At 38.1% G+C, this 21,800-nt stretch overlaps 1 protein-coding gene across 1 annotated transcript in view; it reads right to left on the minus strand.

The window, feature by feature from the left end:
• The window catches only part of NAIP (NLR family apoptosis inhibitory protein), a 30,960-nt gene extending 14,110 nt beyond the window's left edge, over positions 1-16,850 (minus strand). Inside the window, 18 exon segments of the mRNA XM_075137988.1 lie at positions 916-1,134; positions 1,137-1,328; positions 1,331-1,383; positions 1,385-1,494; positions 5,946-5,985; positions 6,286-6,388; positions 8,375-8,478; positions 9,371-9,434; positions 10,609-10,716; positions 11,274-11,361; positions 11,525-11,615; positions 12,540-12,645; positions 13,471-13,525; positions 13,994-14,044; positions 14,893-14,979; positions 15,588-15,624; positions 16,352-16,429; positions 16,510-16,850. Of these exon segments, the coding sequence (XP_074994089.1) occupies positions 916-1,134; positions 1,137-1,328; positions 1,331-1,383; positions 1,385-1,494; positions 5,946-5,985; positions 6,286-6,388; positions 8,375-8,478; positions 9,371-9,434; positions 10,609-10,716; positions 11,274-11,361; positions 11,525-11,615; positions 12,540-12,645; positions 13,471-13,525; positions 13,994-14,044; positions 14,893-14,979; positions 15,588-15,624; positions 16,352-16,429; positions 16,510-16,565 (1,642 nt within the window). The 5' untranslated portion in view covers positions 16,566-16,850.
• Positions 16,851-21,800: the final 4,950 nt, after the last annotated feature.

Here is a 21,800-nt window from a genome sequence, read left to right on the forward strand (position 1 = left end):
AGACTTACGAAATGTTACAGGAAAGGAGTATAACTGATAGGAAAATAAATCAGATTACAAGAATTAAGAAAGTATCATTCAAAAAGCTGAAGCTTTTGAGCAAAGAAAACAGAAGGCTCAAAAGCTCTGGCAGATGAAGTGTGAAAATAAAATCAGGCAGGCTGAAAAAAAAAAGTCCAAGGGTAACAAGCTAAAGGAATCTAAACCTTCTTTCAGATAGCAGGAACAAAAATCCAGTGAAGAGAGCTGATAGATCCAACTGCTAACCAGGCTGTAAAAGAACCATTCAAAGGGGACAATGCAATTGCAGAGGACTTGAAGTGACACTCTGTGCAATATTTGCATTAATGTTCACTGCAGAAGAATTCAGGGAGATTCCCATTGTTTAAACCAGGGGGGCCATGCAGCAGAAAGTGGATCCAAAATCAAAGCAATTATGCAGTAGATTATGGCTGAGTGGGGAAAACATAATGCCAATCTTTAAAAAGCAGTCTGCACCTTTGGGGGCGAGGAAGAGACATCAGATCTCTAAGCCTGGCATCTGTTATGGACAAATAAGCAGAAAAATGTATAATTATGCCACTGTACAAACCCATGATTAATCCACATCTTAAACAATGCATGTGATTGAGGTCCCCTCAACTCAAAAAATAGTGTATTAGAACAGGAAAAGGCACAGGGAACAGCAACAATCAAAATCAATAATAAAAAATGTGGAACACCTTCCGCATGAGGAACAGCTGAGTTACCTATGTTCTTCAGCCTGGGAAAGCAAGCAGTTATGAGGGATACAATGCCGCAAAGTGATGAGCAGCACACAAAAAAAAAAAGTTATACCCATTCAAATATTGTAAGTAGACTTGCACTGTTCTATAAATCAAAACAGAAATCCCTCCAAGCATCGCTTCCAATTACCTGTAAAGAAAAACCGAGCTCTGGCAAGCGAATCAGGCTTTGTTCCTCTGGCATAGAATGGCCATCCATCAAAGGACTGCAGCCTCGTGTCCTCCGTGCTGTACCTGTAGGCGTGCTCTGCTGGGTTCTTCTCCAGCTTCTGAACACGTATGTCGTACTTTGAAGTATTACCCACCTCTTTGCCCGGGACAAATTCACAAGTGGGACAAAATTTCTTTGCTGTTCGTATGGGGTGCATCTAACCTTCATGGAAGGTAAAACTAATCCACAGCAAAACCATTGTACACTGGATTTAACAAGCGTGTGATAAAACGCAGCAGCTGCCATTTCTGTCAAAGACCACGACGAATGAGATGTATAGGACAAGAAGGGCTTTAATCCATTGCGTTCATTTCTCATAGTAGGGTTTGTAACTCTTCTGCAGCTTCATGGACTTCTTGGAATTCTGCCTCCATGTCTTTGGCAAACGTGAAAATCAAAGGCTACGCGCGGGAAATGAGCTTGCAATGCAGAAGGATTCAGCTCATGTATTTCATTGTCATTCATCTCCACTGTAGGGTCCTCTTTGGCAGATATTTTCTGGAAAAACAAGGAAGACTACCTAATTATATTACCCGTATCTTTTAGATAACGTTCAGTCATCTCCTCTGTTACCTTAATAACACAGCTTCTACAGGTTATAAACCTTTGATTTCACCTTACTAAGAAGACATAAGGTTAACTGTAGAGTTGGTATAAACCGGTGTATTATTAAATCTGACTAGCCAAATTGAGACTTCTGCAAACTCTGATTGACCACTGCCCTTATAACAATAACAGCAGGTATCCTGACGCCTTTACAACCAAACTGGAGGGAAAAAAGAGACATAAACAGGTAAGATTTGAGCAAGATGACACAAGAGATTGGCAGAACCTAAGAGCTTCATCCTGTAGCTTAAAAACCTAGGATGGCCTCAGTAAACCAACATGCCTCTATTATCTCAATTCTTCCATCTCAGAGCCATATCTGAATGTTGCGAGCACATTTTGAATTTCTCCTTAAATCAGGAAAAAAAAAAGGTGGCAAAACATACAATGCCAAATGGAAGATGGGAAGTAGAAGTGAAAAATAGAAAAAAAAAAAATAAAGCATGCAATTGTTTTATTGCAGTATTTTTAAATTTCAACAGTTTTCAATATAAGTAGTGACTAGCAGGAATTGCATAATCCTTCATGAACTAGGATTTCATCATCACAAAATGAAATTAATTTGGCAATGAAATTTATTGCAAACTCAAACTGTCAATACCTCTCTCCAATAAAGTGGTTTTATTAAATGCTTGGTATTTACACAGGTCTTGTCAAATATAGCTTATCTTGTAGAAGTAATAACTTTTTGTTGTTATTAGTACTGTGTAAGACAACCGCAGGAAGTATTTTGCTATGTGATGGCTCAGAACACAGCAAACATGTCTACAGTTCAGTTCCATAGTCAAATTCTCCCCACCTCCAAAGAGCTTTGCTTTGTTTTCTCAAATAATTGAGTGATCTTAAGAGATTTATAACATTTACCAAATTCATCCTTAAGAAAGTGATTCTCAATTCAGAATCTCCAACCTGTTGTCTTTACTCCCTTTCACTGGTTATAAAAAACACATTCTCCTCATATGAAAATGTGTGCTAAACAATTTAAGTCTGTTCAAATCACAAGGCAAAAAGCACTGCAAAAGTTATAAAAGTCTTCAAGTTCTATTATATTTTGAAAAATTACTTTCATGAATTGCACTACAGGCACCACATTTATTTTTCCTAAATATGGAAACGTGATTCTCATTCAAATTTGACGACTTTTAAAATAGAAGTCATCTACTGTCATTCCTTCAGCCAGGATTCTGCACAATCCATAATGCTTCAGAATTAGTACTTTATGGCATTTTTTCATCCATAAGCTATATCACAATCTAAAATTAAAACTGTTCCTTGTCTTTCATGAGGCAGACCAGGATGCCATGTAAGTTCTTCAGGAGTTGCAGCTGTTATGCAAAACTAAACCCAGACATTTCTTTTACTCGTATTTTAATATATTTTCAGCACTTCCAGTCTTGGAAATTAGTTACGACTATTAAGGCAGATGGTAACTTTCATTCCTGCAAGGAAAGTATAAAGTGGACAGTAACACAAGGGCACTCACCTTTCCAAAATCCCCTTCACTCCACACGGCAGTGTCCTCTCTAGTTTCACTGTGCCTTTCAAACTTCTTGCCACAGTTGTGTTCTCAACAGGATGTTTTTGTCTTTTTGTCTCTTCCCTCAACGCTTTATGTCCAAACCGTATTACGCAACATCTTCAGAAAGTGTAAGAATTTCTCACAGGCCTGCTAATAACCTCACTGATTGACTAATCTTGTGGCAGATCCAGTAAATAAGAAAATACAAGAACAAGAATTAAGCAGGTTGTAGCTTCCCACAAGCAAAGGAGACTTGAGATCCAGGGAATCCCAGTCAAACAGTACAGATGAAGGAAGCATTTCCTCCATGCTGCTTTAAATACAAAGGCCACAGCTGAAATTCTTTACACATCAGAGAAATGTTGCCCTGATAGCGATTTTTCAGGACGTAGTTTGAACTGCTCTTCCTATCCACTGAGAAGGGTGGAAAAGTACGAGCCAAGTTATTACTCAGACTACAAGCAGATAATGGAGTATATGCCACAACTTCTACACAGCTTCTACTTCCCAAGAATGTTATTTTGGCATCTAGCAAGAAAAAAAACTAGAACAGATTTCAAGTGTTTTGACAAAACCTTTTTTCCAGTAGGAAATGCTGATTGTGAAGATGACAGTAATATCAGAAAACATCACATCAAGGTGCTGCCACCAGTATCAGAATATCTAAGAGCCAGATGCTTAGGGCATTCCTTTGGCTTATTAGACCATGCCAAAACCCACGAATATGTCCTTTTTCTGCTAGTTTTTAGGACATCTTTACAGTAACAGGCATTGCAATCACCTGGTTGCACAAAGGGTTTATATGGATTGTTTGACTCAGCACAAAATGAAACACAGATGCTGAAACAGTCATTTTTCTGCCAACAGAGTAGAATTACTCCATTCGAGCCAGGCTGCAGGCATAAATAGTAGAAAAAGCACAGAAGGAGCTGTGTTAACAATTGAGAATTTGCATATTTAAAAGACTTGAAAACTGCCTGTGAAAACTGAAAAGTAGCATGTATCGTTTGTATGTGGAGAGCGTGAAAAACAGGGGACTAACTTAAGATAGGGGTTTGCTTTTTTTGTTTGTTTGTTTGCACTTTTAAGACTCAATGGGTAGGATAGATTATTGCTGTTCCTAATCTGACAACAAAGCTCACAATTTAAAAAATTAAGTCAGATACATCAGCAACTGAGTTACTCTGGATGTATTAGAAACGTCACAAGACGACTTCAGAAAACCAGATGCGATGTACTGCTTCAGACACTGCACCATCACAACCTCCTCTTACTGAGGTGTAGCATGTTACATTCTCACAAGTTCAAACTGCAATCACACTTCGAATAGACACTGTAAAATGGCAAAGAGTGTCTTGCATTTGTCTCGATTTCCATTCTTCAATGTTCAGATGAAGACACATTTTTCCCCTTCTCCCCCCATCTTATTGTCTGTTGCTCTGAGGGTTTCGCCAAGGAGAGAAGATGACTTGCAGTTCTGGCAATTCATCATAGCTTCTGAATCAAAACAGCATCACTGTCTTCAATACTGTGACGATCAAACAATAGTTCGTATAAACTCAGGTCTTACACCTTTGCAAATTCATTGTCTTTCAGTAACCTTACACTCCTACAAGTAAGTGAAATGTAAACCACACAACTGCAGACACAACAGTAATAGAATTCAGTTAGTTTTGAGTTGTACCATTAAAACCTAAAATATGTTTTCAGTACATTTATAACAGCTGAATTTGAGTTGCTTTCTGAAGGCCAAAGTGAACAGCCACAATACTTGAAATTAATATTTGAAATGTCCCCCAACTAATTGCTCAAAAACATCTTCGTTAAATTCTTACATAAATCATTTTGGTCTATAGAATTCCACCATCCACCAAAACCAAGAGCTTATAACAATGGATATATAAAATATATTTTCAGGGACTCTTTTTTGAACAAATAATGAAACAAAGATCAATCACCACATTATCATACAAACCAGTTTTATCACTTTCACATTTACAAATATACATGTTACTCACAATAACATTCAGAAAAAGCCAGAGCTTTTCAGACAAGAACAAAGACAATAAATCGGATACAGATAATTCAAGAATATATTAAGAGTAACAAAATCATTAATACATTAGGTAAAAATTAAAGTTTACTCCCAAGCCAGTGTTTATCCTTCTGTAATCATCTAGGTCCTTCTTGTTTTGAGGTGCCTCAGTGAAAGCTATAGCTGAATAAACAAAACGGATTTATGCGAGAATGACATAGATGCGACAATTTCTAAAAAGAGATCATACAGATATGGGAGCAGGGTGCTCGTGAATACAGCCAGGACAGCAGTGCAGAGAATCATGAACAAACAAATCACATTCCACGCAAAATGCATTCTGACACACTTTACATATGTAAACCTGTGTGGAAAAGATAGAAAACCAAGTCAAATTAGAAAAAAATTATCACCATCATAGCACTACAGTAGGGCAACAGTTGTGTCATCAAGACAAGGTAAATAGACTGTATTGCTAATATCACAGAAACCAAATTGAATTAAAGTTTCTAACAGCAAGTATGTCCAAAGGGCTGAGCTCGAGTCACTGTAGACGCTTCCAAATGGCTAAGAGTGGAAGCTTATTTATACAACTCTCTAGGAAATCCCTTTCCGCACTTCTATAGACTTTGCACTCTAAAAGGCTGTGAGTCTATAACAGAGAACCCTAGTTAACCATGAGATAAACTTCCATAAATACTCTTCTGGTCTTTAGAAGACTATATGAAAGGATCATCTCTACTTCTGACACCCCTCAATGCAAATTCCAATGCAGTTCAACATACTTACATTTTGATCTTTCATTTCTCCCTGGCAGCCTTGACAGTACCTAAAAGCAAAATTGTGTATTTTAACTAAAAAAACCGTCAAGGTTGTGTAAAACCCTTTAAAAAAACATCTCATACATAGTAACAATTTATGGCAATTATTTCAGCTATTCAACTGAATACACAGGATAACTGTTAATGGGAACTACAAATATTTCTTATTGCCAGAGGTGCCCCAAAACACCCAAACGTTCAACAGTGTCTCCAGCAGCAAAGAAGCTGCTGCCAGCTATTCTTACTTTGTGACAAAAAAATTACAGGGCCCACAAGTACACTCGTTATCACAAACATGATTTGCATACCGTTCCCCCTGATATTCTTCCAGGGGAACTTCCTGAAAAGCATCCAAAGGAAACAAGTGATGGTAAGACCGAGCCAGGTGAGGTGCAGACACTAACGTAAGACCTGCAAATAAAGAGACATCAAAATTATTACAAGAGGGAACTTACTGAAAAGCTTTTCTGTATTAAACAAAGCAAAAAGGAAAAAGATTTTTTAACTACTCACTGGTTCAGCACTTTTAAGAATTAAAAATCATAAAATTATTTGTTAGCTTCCATAATCCACACCTGTAATTCTTTTCAGAATTAGATCCAAATATAAATTAAAGAACAAGCAAATGGCCCAAATTTCTAATTAAAAGATTTAACTCAGACTTTAGAAGTACTTTTACAATGCACAGTTGTAAAAGTACTCACCATAAACAAAATGCAACCATAGAAGAATCTTCCGATTAAATCTAAATGCACAACTCCTCTTTGGCAACAATGGTTCTGTGGTTTCACATCACCAGTTAAAAAGGTGCCCAACTACAAAGCTCTCCTGCAGCCTGCTATAATACTGCAGCCACGCCATAGCTCTCTTTCAGCTAACACAGTCTGCTGGTTTTGGCTGAGATAAGAGTTAATTTTCTTCACAGTAGCTGTTTTGGATTTGTGCTGGAAAGTGTTGACAACACAGAGATGTTTTCATTACTGCTAGGCAGTGCTTACAGAGAGTCAAGGCCTTTTCTGCTTCTCACACCACCCACCAGCGAGGAGGCTGGGGGTGCACAAGAAGTTGGGAGGGGACACAGCTGGGACAGCTGACCCCAACCGACCAGAGGGATATTGCATACCATATGACGTCAGGCTCAGCGTATAAAGCTGGAGAAGAAGGAGGAAGGAAGGGGGGACGTTCAGAGTGATGGCATTTGTCTTCCCAAGTAACTGTTAAGCGTGATGGAGCCCTGCTTTCCTGGAGATATCTGAACACCTGCCTGCCGATGGGAAGTAGGGAATGAACTCCTTTTCTGCTTTGCTTGTATGTGGGGCTTTTGCTTTACCTATTAAACTGTCTTTATCTCAAGCCATGAGTTTTCTCACTTTTACCCTTCCGATTCTCTTCCCCATCCCACCAGGGGGGCAAGTGAGTGAGCAGTTGTGTGGGGCTTAGCTGCTGGCTGGGCTTAAACCGTGACAACAGGCTAGTGTTAGCCGGGGCATGGGCTGGCACAAATTTCTGCATCGCTCACTCACATGCAGTGTAAACTTCTGAGCTCTGGTTCTGCTGACAGCTGCACTTGTGAAGAACCTGTTGCTGATACATAGGATATCTCCAGTTACACTATTACCTTGCTGAAACTAAACTCATGCCAATATGAAAACCCTGACATGAAACTAGGACAAGGTGACCCAAAACTAGAATTATTTCATCTTCTTGCCAAATACATGCATCTTCATAATACCAATCACGTTTTAGTCATATGCCTGTAGAAGCTAACAGGAGGACAGCTGTCACTCACACAATATTAATACTATAGAAAATGCTAATCCTCCCTCCCACCCTCAGTAAGGGGGGGGGGACACGGACGGGACAGGACGGACCACACATACCATTGGTTGCACAGTCATTAACATTTGCAAGACCGAAAGGGCTTCCATTTACAACTCTATAGCCTTTCATGTGTCACTGTGCAGCCTGCCCTTGGGTTCAACTTTGAAACCTTTCATCCACATACTCCCAGAGGCGAGGGGAGTACTCCTGTCCTTTTACTCCAAAGCACTCATTATCTTCATGGCCTTGCACTGAGGAGCCTGAAATGTTGGTGTGTCTGTTAAATCAGGAATCTTAAGGAAATTATTACCATTGATATGTGAATCACCCTTCTTCCCCCCTTTCCTTCAGAGCTTTTAGTTTATAACATTACACTAGGGAACATGACACAGCTTTACTGTTACAGGTGTAGTCCTGAAAGTCCCCTATATGAAGCTGAACATCCCAGGACACAGGAAGGCAGGCTTCTTAAAGCAGAGCCGGCTTTTAATTCCGAAGTATAGTTGACTTTTTCTACCCCTTAACTCTCTTACCACTAACCCATAATTCGTCTGCTCACCTTTTCTTGCTACTCACCACAGATTTTGCACTCCACAGGAAGTTCACAGTACTTGGCTCTGCACTGGGGACAGAAATATCCACCCAGTGTAAGACCCGGCTCACTGTTGTTTTCCAATTGCCTGGAGTAGAGAGAAACACTTTAATACCTAAGAGATAACACTGTAACACTACATAACTACAAATACTACATAGTTCTCACAAAAAATAGTTTAAGACGTTTCAGTAGCTTCCATGCAACAGTTCCATGTGTATGGAAGCGTCAGAAAGCAATTGATAGGGTGAGGTATCAGTAACCACATTTTCCCACAGAAACAGAACAAAGATCAAATTTTCCCACATAAAGGAGCCAATATATTTTTAAAAAATAAAGTTATGAAAAATAACAGCATTAGTATTTCTACTTACACACACACACAAATATTCTGTGTTGACTTTAAGATGCACGTTAGTACTTATTCTTTCAAACAGCAGACACTGTTTTCTTCCGAAAATTCAGACTCCCCTATCATCCCTGAAAACTATGATTCCTTTCACTGAGAAGAGCACTGGTACACTAATCAAATGAGGCCTCTATTTTAAACTTCCCTTTAAAGTCACATTAGTAAATAGATACAAAATTCGTTATTCCAGGTAATACCCCTCATCCTCATCATTATCTTTACAGTGATAAAAATACTTGAATCAAGAAATGCAAGTAAAATTGGTAGTAATTACTTTAATACTTTGTAGCACCCTTGTGTTCTAATCACTGCACAACACAACTAAAAACCATTTACTACCTTCAAAGAATTTTAAATGTAGATTTTAAAAAGCATATTTAACAGAGGTAACTATGGCCATATACTGAACATGCAAATGGAAATAAAATTTCTACTGAGAAGTCACAAGACATTACTTACTTTTTTTTTCATGTTATTTTGCAATATTTTCACGGACAAGCAGATTTTCTAAATATGACTAATTATTATTGAATTCTAATCAGCTCATTGAATTCTAATCAATTCTACTTACGCCATGCTAAAGGATGGCTTTGCATCTTGATCAGATAGAGAAGCAATAGTATGCTGAGGAAAACCTGAAGAGAAAAACATCCCATATTACCAATTTTCAACATGCAAGTCATCTTTTGGTTTCTTACTTCAGAAGTTTAAAGATTATTCTAAACATTAAGGCCTATGTCATTTGTTTGTTATTACAGGAGAAGTAATACACTCTTACTAGGCATCAAATTCTTCCTAAAGGTCTCTGCTTACATCCACCAACAAATCCCTCATTTTATTTCCCCCAACTGAAAAAAATCTTTTCATAGACTTCTTATCAACTGAAGCTCACTGGAAGCCCATTTTTGAAGAACAGCTAAAAGAAAATTCTTCGCAATGGTAGGAAAGCAGAAAGAGCACTACATGAATGTTCACTTGAACAATGGTTTCTAATTAAGGGGAAAATACTTTTATATGCAGACACCAAGCGTATATTCACTTTCCAAGTGCAGTATATGACAGATGAGACTATAGCACTTTATGGAGACTGTAACAGATACCATTCTTTCTACCACTTATTTTTTACAGCTCATGTCAAGTGGGCAGTCAATTTTTCTGACTGCTGCTCAGGCTTTACCTATAACAAGTAAATCTCTTCAGTATTTAAATCTAAACATAAAAATACATACATTCTTGTCTGCAAAAATGGGTGGATGGAAGTAAGAAATCAGTGCTCTAGTTTGTGGCATTAGAGTTCCTATTCTGGTTTAACTCTACGCTTAAATTTATTAAGAAATACATCAGAAGAAAAGGCACCTAATCCATTTGTTGAAAGAACACCACAACGTGCTCCTAACAAACATGAACTACATGGCCAAGCAGATGGATCTTACAGTCAGTTAAGCTTGTAATAGTTGCCTTCTGCAAGGAAAAAAAACGAGGGAGAAACAAAATAGTTTTTCACCTTTCATTTCTACATACTACATTTCTACCAATTACTGTACAAGCGATATCATTCCACTTTATTGTTTCCAACTGCAGTTGAGTAATTAGTCTTATTTGGTTTAATTCTTAACTTTATTTAAAAGCTGACTACTTTGCAGAAACTACATCAAGAAAATTGCTACCTATTTAGCAAAATAGAAGTTAAAAAAACCTGTGCCATGTCTTTATTATGCTTCTAACTATTTGTATGGTTTTAACACAGAAGATGCAAAGAAAAAGACTTTGCAAATCTTGTGCTAGTACTTTTACAAAACCGTATCTTACCCATTCGAATAAGGGAGCACTCAGAACTTGAACTGGCAGGTGGAGGACTAACATGATGCATCAGCAGTTCTTTATAATGACTTTCATCTAAAATAACATGGTATGTTCCTGTTATGAAGAAAGAAATGCCTTACTATCAGATTATGAGCAGATAAGAATACAAACATATTCTCCAAATAACAGAAAACAACTTAAGTAAAAAAAACAATTTAGCCAACCCTGTTCCTAAAAACCAGTCCTGTTAATGCTACTGAAAATGACAAGTTTTAAAATTTGTAACACCGGAATATTTAATCAGATATGAAGGCCCATAGCTTTTTCTCCAACATTATACTGTAGTAATGATATTGTAAGAGTTACCACTCTAATAATTGGTATTAACATGTTACACTAATTAAGCTCCAGGTCACATAGCTTCATACTGGAATACTAGGTTTTAAAATATATATATTTCTTCTCTCTAGAGATGCAGCTACCAGCTGATAATAATTTCACTAAATACTGTGTATTTTGTAGATTTGGGAAACTCTTAAATTTTCTGCCAGCACAACAAAATATTCATCCTTAAATATCGAAATGCATTAATGAATATATGACAAATTAATTACTTAATTTCAATTTTAAACTTGTATTAGTAGTATAACTACTGAACTTCAGATACATACCACCAGTTTCTCGGGCAAGTACTGTACAAACTCGAACTTCAGCACTTAGGCCGATGACAGATACTCTGATCTTAACTGCTTTTAAACACTTCAAATGGCAAAAGAAAGCATAGTCAAATTCATATGCAAAACAGAACAGTAAAAGGGTTCAAAGTTTTAAATGAAAATTAATTGGCGATGACACTGCAACTGTCTGGTTTTAGTCTAACAGCTTGGATGTTCAATGTAGTAGTCAAACTTCACTTTTGTACCTTAATTAGATCATAGATGTTGGCTGGATCACATGTCGTCAGACTGCTGAAGACTACCAAAACCTCTCTGCTTGTATGTCCTGGCATGTGCCTAAAGAAAGTATATAGTTAATTTACTTTTGAACACTAAGCTACTTGTATGCTGAAGTTTCCAAGGACTTTGATGTACTAAAGTGAGAAGACGACATGATATGAAGTCCCCTACAAATTATAAAAGACTGGTAAGATCCTTCTCTGAGCACTAGAATTTCAAAAGCCAAACCTTTCCAGTATCTAAAAGACAGTATTTGATTGTGTAGTTGTTATCTGGTTGTTTGCTCTAATGCTTAAGTTATCCCTGTACCTTACCCATACTCTCACAGGTAAAATACGCCTTCAAAGCAGCAACATTGCAGTAAGTCTTCCTGGCTTCTTAAAATAAAAATCTCTAATCAGTTTATAGATATAAATCCATTACTTTCAACTACTGTCTTTTAGTTCTTAATCGAAAACTCTCTTCCAACTAGTCATTCAAGTTATTTTTTAAGACATTGACTAGTAGCTTTGTTCTGTCAGTGTTTCCAGCTATAATTATTTGTTAAAACAGTCTTCCACAAATGTCCCATCTCAATACCTCACATAGCAAAAAAGTTTTTAAAATCTACCCTACCCAAAAATTTGCCTTTCTAAAGTATGCCAAAACTCCCACCAGATTTTTGTGATTCAATGCTGTTTCTTTTCCTGTTCTCTTATCATTATTAACCCCTAACTCTGCCCTCTCTCATACCTTAGCAAAAAATAATTGCAGGGTCTTTCATCACCATATTCATACACAACATAAAATCACCTACTTCGTTTTAAATTATTGTTGCTTTTTATAAACAGCATTCCTCTAAATAGAAGCATCTTGTGTTAGAAAATTAACTTCTGCACTGCTAGCATATTTACCAGTCTGTATTGTAAGAGGACATAAATCAGCACTATACTGATTATGGAAAACAAAGAAAACAAAAAAAACCTCCACGTGTATACTAACTTTAAAGTCTGCATGGCCAAATTTAGGGAATTATATAGAGATGGCTCTCCACTGCAGTTCATATCCACTGCTTTCTTTAGAGCAGTTATGTGTTTTTTTGAGTTACCTGTAAGTGAAAAAAACAATTCACCTGAAATAGCAAGTTAAAAGAATTGAAATATTTAAAATGCATATTTAATGAAGTGTACTTGTACAACAACAGTTTTTAAACTGTAACTTGTAACTCTGTTTCTCCTTAGAAATTGACCTCTTGATCAGAATGCAATAAAACAATATATTAACAGCAAGATATTCACTCTACAGGCACTGAATTGTTAGAAACTTTAAGAAGTCAAAAAGAATAAGATCACTGTTGCCTATCATTAAGCGCTTAACGTGAGTGTGAAGTGTCTCACAAAGTGTTTCAGCAGAAACAGAGTTTAGTTTCCTCTGTTATCCTCAAGGAATAAGGATTCAATTCAAGGATTGATTGATCCTCAAATCCCTCAATAAAGTTGCTCCAGTTTCACAAGTGAATAAAGAAAAAAAAATTAAGACTTCACCTCTGAAGCCACACAGATTGCTAGCGACAGAAGACAGGAACCAAAGAAACCTTGCTTCTTAACATCTGATCAGATCTCACAGAACACACAGATGTCATAAAATACAAAATTACCAAACAGGGTGAGAAATTAACTATAAGGGAAACAAAACATATTTTAGTTGCAATCTGGATAAGACTTGATCATGAACAAGCACGTGATGACAATTCTAGATCAAACCAGATCTAAATAAAGACTCTGGTTTCAGATAACTTGCATAACTTCTTTTAAATTAAAAATATTATGTTAACGCTACTTCACCTGCAGCAGTGTCATCCAGGTAGAACTTATAACATCAAAGCAAGAAATGAAAACATCTCCAATTTAGAAAAAATATACTACCTCCCTACCTGAAAGTTCTGTCATTTTTTCAGCTCTTTTACTCTTGGTTACAATTAAGCCAATCTGGAGAAGGAAAAAAAAAAAGGCAAAACTTTTCTTAGCAAGCTTAAAAATAAGTTGATTTATATTTTTGCTATATTTTGCCTAATACTTCTTTATGGAACTTAACTATACAAGTTTTCTTGTACGTGTAACAACAGCAGCACACTACTATGCATCAGTTAACATACATTCCTGTATTTCCAGTATTTTTGCCACAAGGTACAAAAAGAAATCTTCTAAAATTCTAAATGCCTGAAAAAAATATAATCAAGTCTTCTGTGTTACAATTTATATTTAGGAAAAAGGGAATAGATGGGTTCTTATTTTCATTAGTTCAAGCAGAAACAAGAATTTCACCAGACTAATGAGGAAAGGATGGGAAGGAACACATCAACAGAAAACAGTTTACATAACACTAGATAGTGTTAAAACTAAAACTAACTTTTAAAATAGTTTTCAGTTACTTTTTTCTTGCATAGTTGTACATACCTGACTAATAGGATTTTGGTCAAAGTACTCTTCAACAAAATATTCCAGTAACTATAAAGAAAAGTTAAGACTGTTAAAAACTAAATACAGTTTTATTCCACATGCATTAAGTAAGTAGTACTTGCAAAACATCCAATATTATTTAAAAAAAAAAAGTTGGGGAAAAAAAAAGGTGGGGAATGAGCCCTTCCTTTCCATTGTTTTCACCCTAGCCCTTCCATCCTTCTCCCTCCTTCCATGTTACCAATGTAATGTACATTTCAGAAACTAGTCACCCCTTATTTTATTCACTTCGTATGCTAAAGTTCTAGATTACTGTTGGCACAAAAGGAGGTTTACAATACACCAAAAAGCACTAATCCGTACAAAATCATCAAAACCCAGGATTTCAATGCTTAGTGTTATTAGAAAAGACCATACAATAGAAGATGTACAGTTCAAGACCTCCACAGTCTGAAGCAGCAATCCAATTCAACTCCTGTCTAGCATTCATTCAAACCAGAATATATCAAAACACAACTGTAAGAAAAAAAAAATTTAGATGTGTAATGAAAGCATGTTTGTTCTTCTTTCATCCCTTATAACGGGCAACACTTCAGCTTAATTTCCACATACTTTTCATAATGTGTCTTTCCACAATATGTCCTTACAAAGTGTTTTTACTGTACAGAAGTATTTGTGCAAGGCAAACTAACGTCACAGAGATTTTACTATTCAAAAAACAGGAAAATTACAGACTAGCAGCAGAAACAAGGGGAAAAAAAGCAGGGATGAGAGAAGAAATGAGGCTATGCACATCACCTAGTCACAGGAGGCTGCCATTCTTTTAAATGCAAAATGGAACTGGTTTACAGAGAAACGGTGGATTAACAAGAGAAAACTTTTGAGTACAGAAATACCTTCAAAGTGCAAGTAAGTCTGTTCGGTTTTAAATCTTGGTCCTCCATAGTTCTTGATCCATCAACAACCACATAAAGGTGACGCATCTGCATTTTCACCATAAGTGATAATCACTCACAGAACAGATATTTATTCCATTCACTTAAAAAAGCAACTACTTCCTCCCTCAAACAGGGAAAATTCAGTATAATGAGCTATGCAATCAACAGCAACTGAAAAAGTAATGCATTTTTTCCACTTCTCCTTCAAAATGAAAAAAAGGCTATCTTGAAAAATGCACACTGTTCTTTTCCTCTCACGATAAGCTACAACATATGCATCGTTTGCACCCTCACCTCTTCATCTGAAGAGCTCAGCGTTGTACAAAGTAATGTTATTTACAACTCATTTAAATTATACCCATTTTTCACATGAAGAAAAATCGACAGTGCCAGTGTGTGTGATCTGACTGCTGTTGCAAAACACACCCTGATACAGCGAACATGCCAAACCTCTACCTCTGAAGACTCATGCTTCACATCCCACACTGCCAATGAACAAAGAATGTTTTCAAAAACCCAAAAAGTTTGGTGGAAAATGCAAACTTTGGTCTCAAGCACATTAAGTCAGCAAAAGTGTATTTCAGATTAGGCATACCACCTCTATTCAAGTAGTTTTGGACTCAGGACAGACAAGGGTTATGACATTAACATACCATTCCAAGTCGAACTTGTCCGTGGTGTTCATAGAGTCTAACAAAACACAAAAAGATTTAAGTAAGATGCAAATGAATGAATGGTTCCTAAAACAAAATTCCGGAACAAATCCAATACTAGATTTCTGGCAAACATGAAGCAATAACAAACCACTGACACTTATTTACACTGGAAAAAAGAGAATTCAATTACAAACAGATTTCATGCCTCTCAGAAAGCAAACAAACAAAACCTACTTCTTAGTACCAGGTTTAACAGAACTTTAAAATTTTATCAGAATTTGAGTATTTTAACATAATCTGAAATAAAACAAATCTAGATTTTACCTAGCAATTTTTCTGACAAGTTGAAACACAAAATCTGATGCCATGATACCAAAACCCAGCTTGAAGCATGATTTGTATATTAAAAAAATGTTGAAGGATTTTCCCTAAGCAGTGCAAATTGCAATTGCAGTGCTGTGCACCGTGTTTCATCAGATCAAGGCCTCACCTCTTTAGCTAGCATACATCTGGGGTATCCAGGCTGTATACATTCAGTCTTAAGATTAAAGATAAAACAAATTTTACTATTTTTTCTGGCACAATTAATAAGTAGCAGGCAAGAAGCATGCACCTGGAGCTCTGGAGGGGTAAGGACACAAAAATATATTGCAGGCGTGCCGATATGCTTATTCAACCTAGAGGACCCAGTTTCAGAATGGTTAAGTCCTCATAACTGACCAAACCAGTATTATTAGCAGGCTCGTGGCAACACATAATACCTTTTCCTCTTTGCCTTGAAAAGAATGTCCTCGATAGTAGCTTTCAGCGATCCGGATTCATCTTCTTTTAGAATTTCCCTACGCAAAACAGATCGTTATTGAGCAGACGGGAGATTTTTCTCCTCTTTCACCAACAAGAAGGCAAAAGGAAAGCCCACCATGTTCTTTCGTAGCCTCCTTCCCAGCGCTTGGTCCGTTCGGGTTCGTCATCCATCTCCGCGGCTTCGCTCTGCCGCTGCGGAGGGCAACGACGACCGCGCTCCCGACCACACCGAAAGCCGCTGGCCCCGGCCGGGGAGGCGCAACTCCCGCCCGAGGGGAAGCCCCGTTACGGTGCTGCACAGCGGGTGAAGGGGCTGTGAGAAGGGACCGGCCCCAGGCGGGCCGCCGGCGACCGGGAGGGCTGAGCGGAACCGGATCGGCGCTCCCGCCGCGCCACCCGTCAGGCCCAGCCGTCCCGCCGCGCCGACTCGGAAACGCCAGCGCCCGCCCTCCTCCGCCTCGGTGCGCCGCCAACCCCTCCCGGCTGCTGCCCGGGCCGCGGAGCGATCGTTCCGGGGAGAAGGGGCGGCACTAGCCGGCAGCCCGTGGCCTGACGTCCCCTCGCAGGAGGGGGCGAGGCGAGGCGCGGTGGCTGTCACTGGTAACGCCGGTTTTAACTTGCTCCGAGCGTCAAAATGCTCTGAGGCCGCACCCGCCCAGCCCCGTCTCACCGCCAGGCGGGAAATGGGGGGGGCGGGAACGAAGCTGCCCGGCCCCTCAGCGGCTCCTGTGAACGGGCGACCCTCGGCACCTCAAACCGAGGAAAATATTGCTGCCGCTGCAATTACATACAGAATATTTTTCACAGAAACATCAAAATACTCTCATTAAATTATTAAAAAAATGGTAGCGTAGCAAAAATGCGTCGTGGATACACCACTAGTGTGGGCATGGAGCCCGCGGTAAGTTTCTGTCGGGTCAAACCGGCCCTCGATCATCGCTCAGGGACCAGTTAAGAGGATTAAGGCACTATCTGGGTTTACATGGTGTTTCTGTAACTAACTGAAGTAATTTCAGTAATTAACAGAAGAATCCAGGAACCTGGAAAAAGACCATTATTTACATATATTGTAACATTGAATTTTAATGCATAATTACGCTCATCAGCTACTTAATGAAAATAACTGCCTATTATCCTGGTAGCAAAAACACTGCTTTAACTCTGTTCTAAAATACAGAACTCGGAATTCATTCATTGCTGCAAAGTTTAAGGTATATTTTCTGTGGTTTTAATGTGGTCATGGGAGCAAACTGAGAAGTGGAGTAATACACGTTTTTGCAAACGTGTAGAATAATCTCACCGTATTCAGAATCACCCTTTCAGGCTGGGTTCTTGTTTCGCTGCAATAGCTTTCTTTGCAGATTTCTTTTAATGAACTATTACTACAAAGCTGTGAACAGTTAACTGGCAATTGCATTTAAAAAGTGGGTTGGGATGCTTCGTATTCTATTGAGTGAGTGTGCTAGTTGCTCTGACCAAAAGAAATGTAGTTTTCCACTAAATGTTGTGTACATTCCATTTTTCAGATATCTTTACATTTACTGTTTGTCTCCTTTGCAAGGATACAATTTATTTTTAAAGGTGGCCTAAAAGATATGAGAAGGACTCTAGTTTATATCCAGCAGCTCTTGGCATTACAGATTACAGCAGAGAGATTTTGAAATACTGATTAATGTAGTAGAGCAGTGCCTGGTCAAGATATTGGGCTGGATGAGTTCTAACCATACATGCCAATGCAACTTTGAAACAATTTATTTTTGGTCTATAAAACAGCACAAGTCTAGACTAGAAGATGTTGTAATGCAGGGATTTCTTAGAGATGAAGACTTCCTGAAGCTACAGCTTTTCCTTTTCACTTGCTTTTCAAAATAGGGAAACAGGCTGTTTTGTTTGCACACAAAAAACTCTGACTAGACGCTAAAAGCGTCAAGAAGAAAATCAGTCACATTTTTCACACCCAGTAGAAATACTGGGTTTTCGGCTGGTACATATGTCCGGGAGGGGCTTTTATTCTCTCCAAAGAAGAAATCACAAGCACTTATAATAGTGATTATCTTCATATGCAGGCAGAAAACAGCCTGTGCGACTCACACTGAAAATGCGCTGTTGTATTTATAGATGTTAACTAAGCACCTTTCACAACTACTGTAGTAAAGATTATAAAACTGTGTTTAACTACGTAATAGTAGCTTTCTTCCATTACCCTTACTTTGCTATGCCCAGAAATTGACAAACAATTCTGCAGTAATATCACACCAGTTGATGCCAACTGAAGCACAACATGGTCTCTACGTTCAGGAGTTTACAACAGCAACTAGTTCGCGTTGTTAAACCTAGAGGATGATTTGTTTAAATATAAGAAAAGCATTTTCAAGTTGTATGGATTAATGTCAGAGGACTTGAGAAGAAGACATGACAAAACGTTGCCACAGGACGGATTGGCCTTCATGAGAATGAGACAGCAGGGAAAAAACACAAATACAAAAGTACAAGGGAAGAGAGAGACAGATTTGTTAGCAGAACAAACTTGCTAATAGAAAAACAGGGTCAGAATTCAAAACCACCAAGATCTGAAATATGCTGTGAAAAAGAAAAAAATTATTTACATATAATTTACACATGCCTATATATAATTTTTATGTATCTCCAGAACAGAATACTACATACAGTTGTAGAAAAGGAAAATTACTGCCACTACCTAATTGTAGGTAGAGAGGAAGAAACCCAGTGACATCTACAGAGTGCACATATTTTAGGAATAGGGAAGCAATCTTTCGGGATGAAAGAATACATCATAACTATTTTACGTGTTCTGGTAATTCCACAAGGTCTTTATCTATATCTAAACAAGATTACAGTGCAGGTTCTAGAACTGTATGAATGTCTCAAATGATTTATTTTGTTAGAGTGAAAATTACATGTAGTTTTAAAAGCTTGCAAATATTTTCTTTCCCACAGTGCAAGCAAAAAGAAAATGCAGTTATGCAGAAGTGTACTCTTTCATGTGCAGAAAGATGTGAGATCTTTTCAGATTAACATCAAAATACAAGAAGAGGTTAACAAATTAGTTTCTGGTATTTTCATGTTACGTGATTATGTTTTGCTTCTACCTAAAACAATTCCGAGCAGTGCTGATCCATCTCATGTCACCAAGAGTTTCCATTTCATAAGCATCACAGCAAGGATTGGGTCAATAAAGCTAGAGATAGTTTTAGCCAATTTCTCTGCAGAGCAATCATAACTTTACTGGATACAGTGGAAGTGTGCCAAGACTGGGTTTGACCTCTTGAATTACAGGAAAATTGCCGAGCATCCGTTTCTAAGGGGTGTCACTCTGCATCCAAGTAAGACAATGTCATGGTTTTAATAAGGAAGAAAACATTTAAACAGTAGTAACATTTCCTTAAACAGGAGTGGGGAAAAACTTACGCTTCTGTATCCTTCAGCCTGTTGCATTGATCAGGAGCAACTTATAAATATAGGGGAAACAGAGGAGAAATTAATTAGCTTTCAGTTAAACCATACTGGGAAAAATCCCAGATATTTTGAAGGAAAGCAATGAAAACTACTGCAGGTGGAAAAAAGGGGAATTCTTTAGTTTAAGAAATCAAGATTTGCTTCTAGGAACTGAAATAAAGTTGTAGTTTGATCTACTCCCACTAGATCTCATGCCATCCTTTTTTAAGAAGGAAAAAATCCAATTTATAAAATGTCGAAATGGAAAAATGGCTGCAAGCTGACAATTTTAATAGAAGAAGAGAGGAACAGGGATATTTTTTATTGTCAAGGCCAAGAATTTCAATGCTGGACAGGAATGCAGGATATACAATCTTTTTGTAGATTATGATTGTCCCAATGCTTCAAATCCCACTACAATTTTGAGATTAATAAACTAAATACTGGATAGCTGCTTCTACAATTTCAAGTCAATTATTTTTTTCATTGCCATGAGTATTTTTAGTTGATACACTGTCACGAAAGCTAGTCCACCCTACTATGCAATACAAACTTTTGGTTATGTTTGTTAGGCGCTGCTTTATCTGCCCTGCAAAAACATACAGATTAATAAAGAGTATGCACATGTTGCCACAGTTATCTTGATCAAGGATATCAAGACAAAAATAAAAGCTGTTTTATTGATTTATTGAAGTCGAGTTTGAAAACTATTATATTCCTGGAAACTGTAAGTCTCTTGGACATTTCCCTTTGTAGATCTGTGGAGCCAGGCAGGCATTTTCTAAGAGGAAGACTGAAGGATAAAAGTTCTTGTTATATACACTCAGTGTCTGAGGACCGGCTGTAGTTGAAAGTGGATGCTGTATGCCCACGGATGTCGGGCAATATTACTTGGCAAGATTCAAATAAACGTTAACTACCTTCTGCAAAAACTCAGTCACATGAGTAAGACCACACAGCAGACTGTTTACATGTACATGCAACAATGTAGATTCACAGAGTTGAGACTACAGAGAGAGACTGAGATTATAATAATCTAATAATTTTAGTTTTGTCTGAAGTATACCTTCTATTCTTCAAGGATATCAAGAGACCACTTTCTCTGGTAGTTCTGATTGTAACTAATTCTCACTCAATTTCCTCCTAGTTTCTGTCTTGCATTTGAAATGCAAACCATTAATTCTTATTTCATTAATCTCAAATAAAAGTATTTCTTAGACCAATGTTTTTCCTTTGGGATGTTCAGAGCCCTGTTGACAAGGCCCTTTTCAGTCCTCCATTAATAGGTTAGAGGCAAAACCAGCTCACCAGTTGTATGCACCGAAAGTGCCTGCTTAGCAGTATTGAGGTCCACAACAGATCCAGAACTGAGCAAGTCATTTACTGTAATGGTCGCAATGTGTTGTCCTGCTGGACTTCCTCTACTGCCAAGGTAAATGCCTTCTCCTGGGGCACCATGCTCAGCACGCCCCACTGCTATGCACTGCACTAATCCTATTTGAAACCCAAAAGGCTGGCAGAACTGAGTATTCCTACATACCGTTTCTCCCCAGCTTTTCACTCAGCCACACCTGTGGCACCTTGCTGGGAAACATGGAGCGATCCACACCCAGCTGTCTCCCCTTTGTTTATTTCCTTGTTCGAGGCACAGGCATGGCATCTCCTCTACCCAACCCATTTGTTGGAAACTTCGCAGGAAAGGAGAAGCACGATGGTTCTGCAGAGGCTATGCAGGCACTGTCTGAGGGGCCAGGAGCCAGTTTCTCAGAGACTGAAACTCAGACCACTGTCAAAGGGAACCTGGAGCTAGGTCTCAGTGTCCCACGGAAGGAAGACCTATTAAGGGTGCAGACTGTGAATCTTCCAAAGAAAACATCGGAGTCAGTGATTCTTTTTAGCGCTTTATAAACATCAGTTGATCCTTAAACTTGGATTAACCTCCTTCTCCTG

The sequence above is a fragment of the Calonectris borealis genome, chromosome Z, assembly GCF_964195595.1.
Source record: "Calonectris borealis chromosome Z, bCalBor7.hap1.2, whole genome shotgun sequence".
Taxonomy (NCBI): Eukaryota; Metazoa; Chordata; class Aves; order Procellariiformes; family Procellariidae; genus Calonectris; species Calonectris borealis.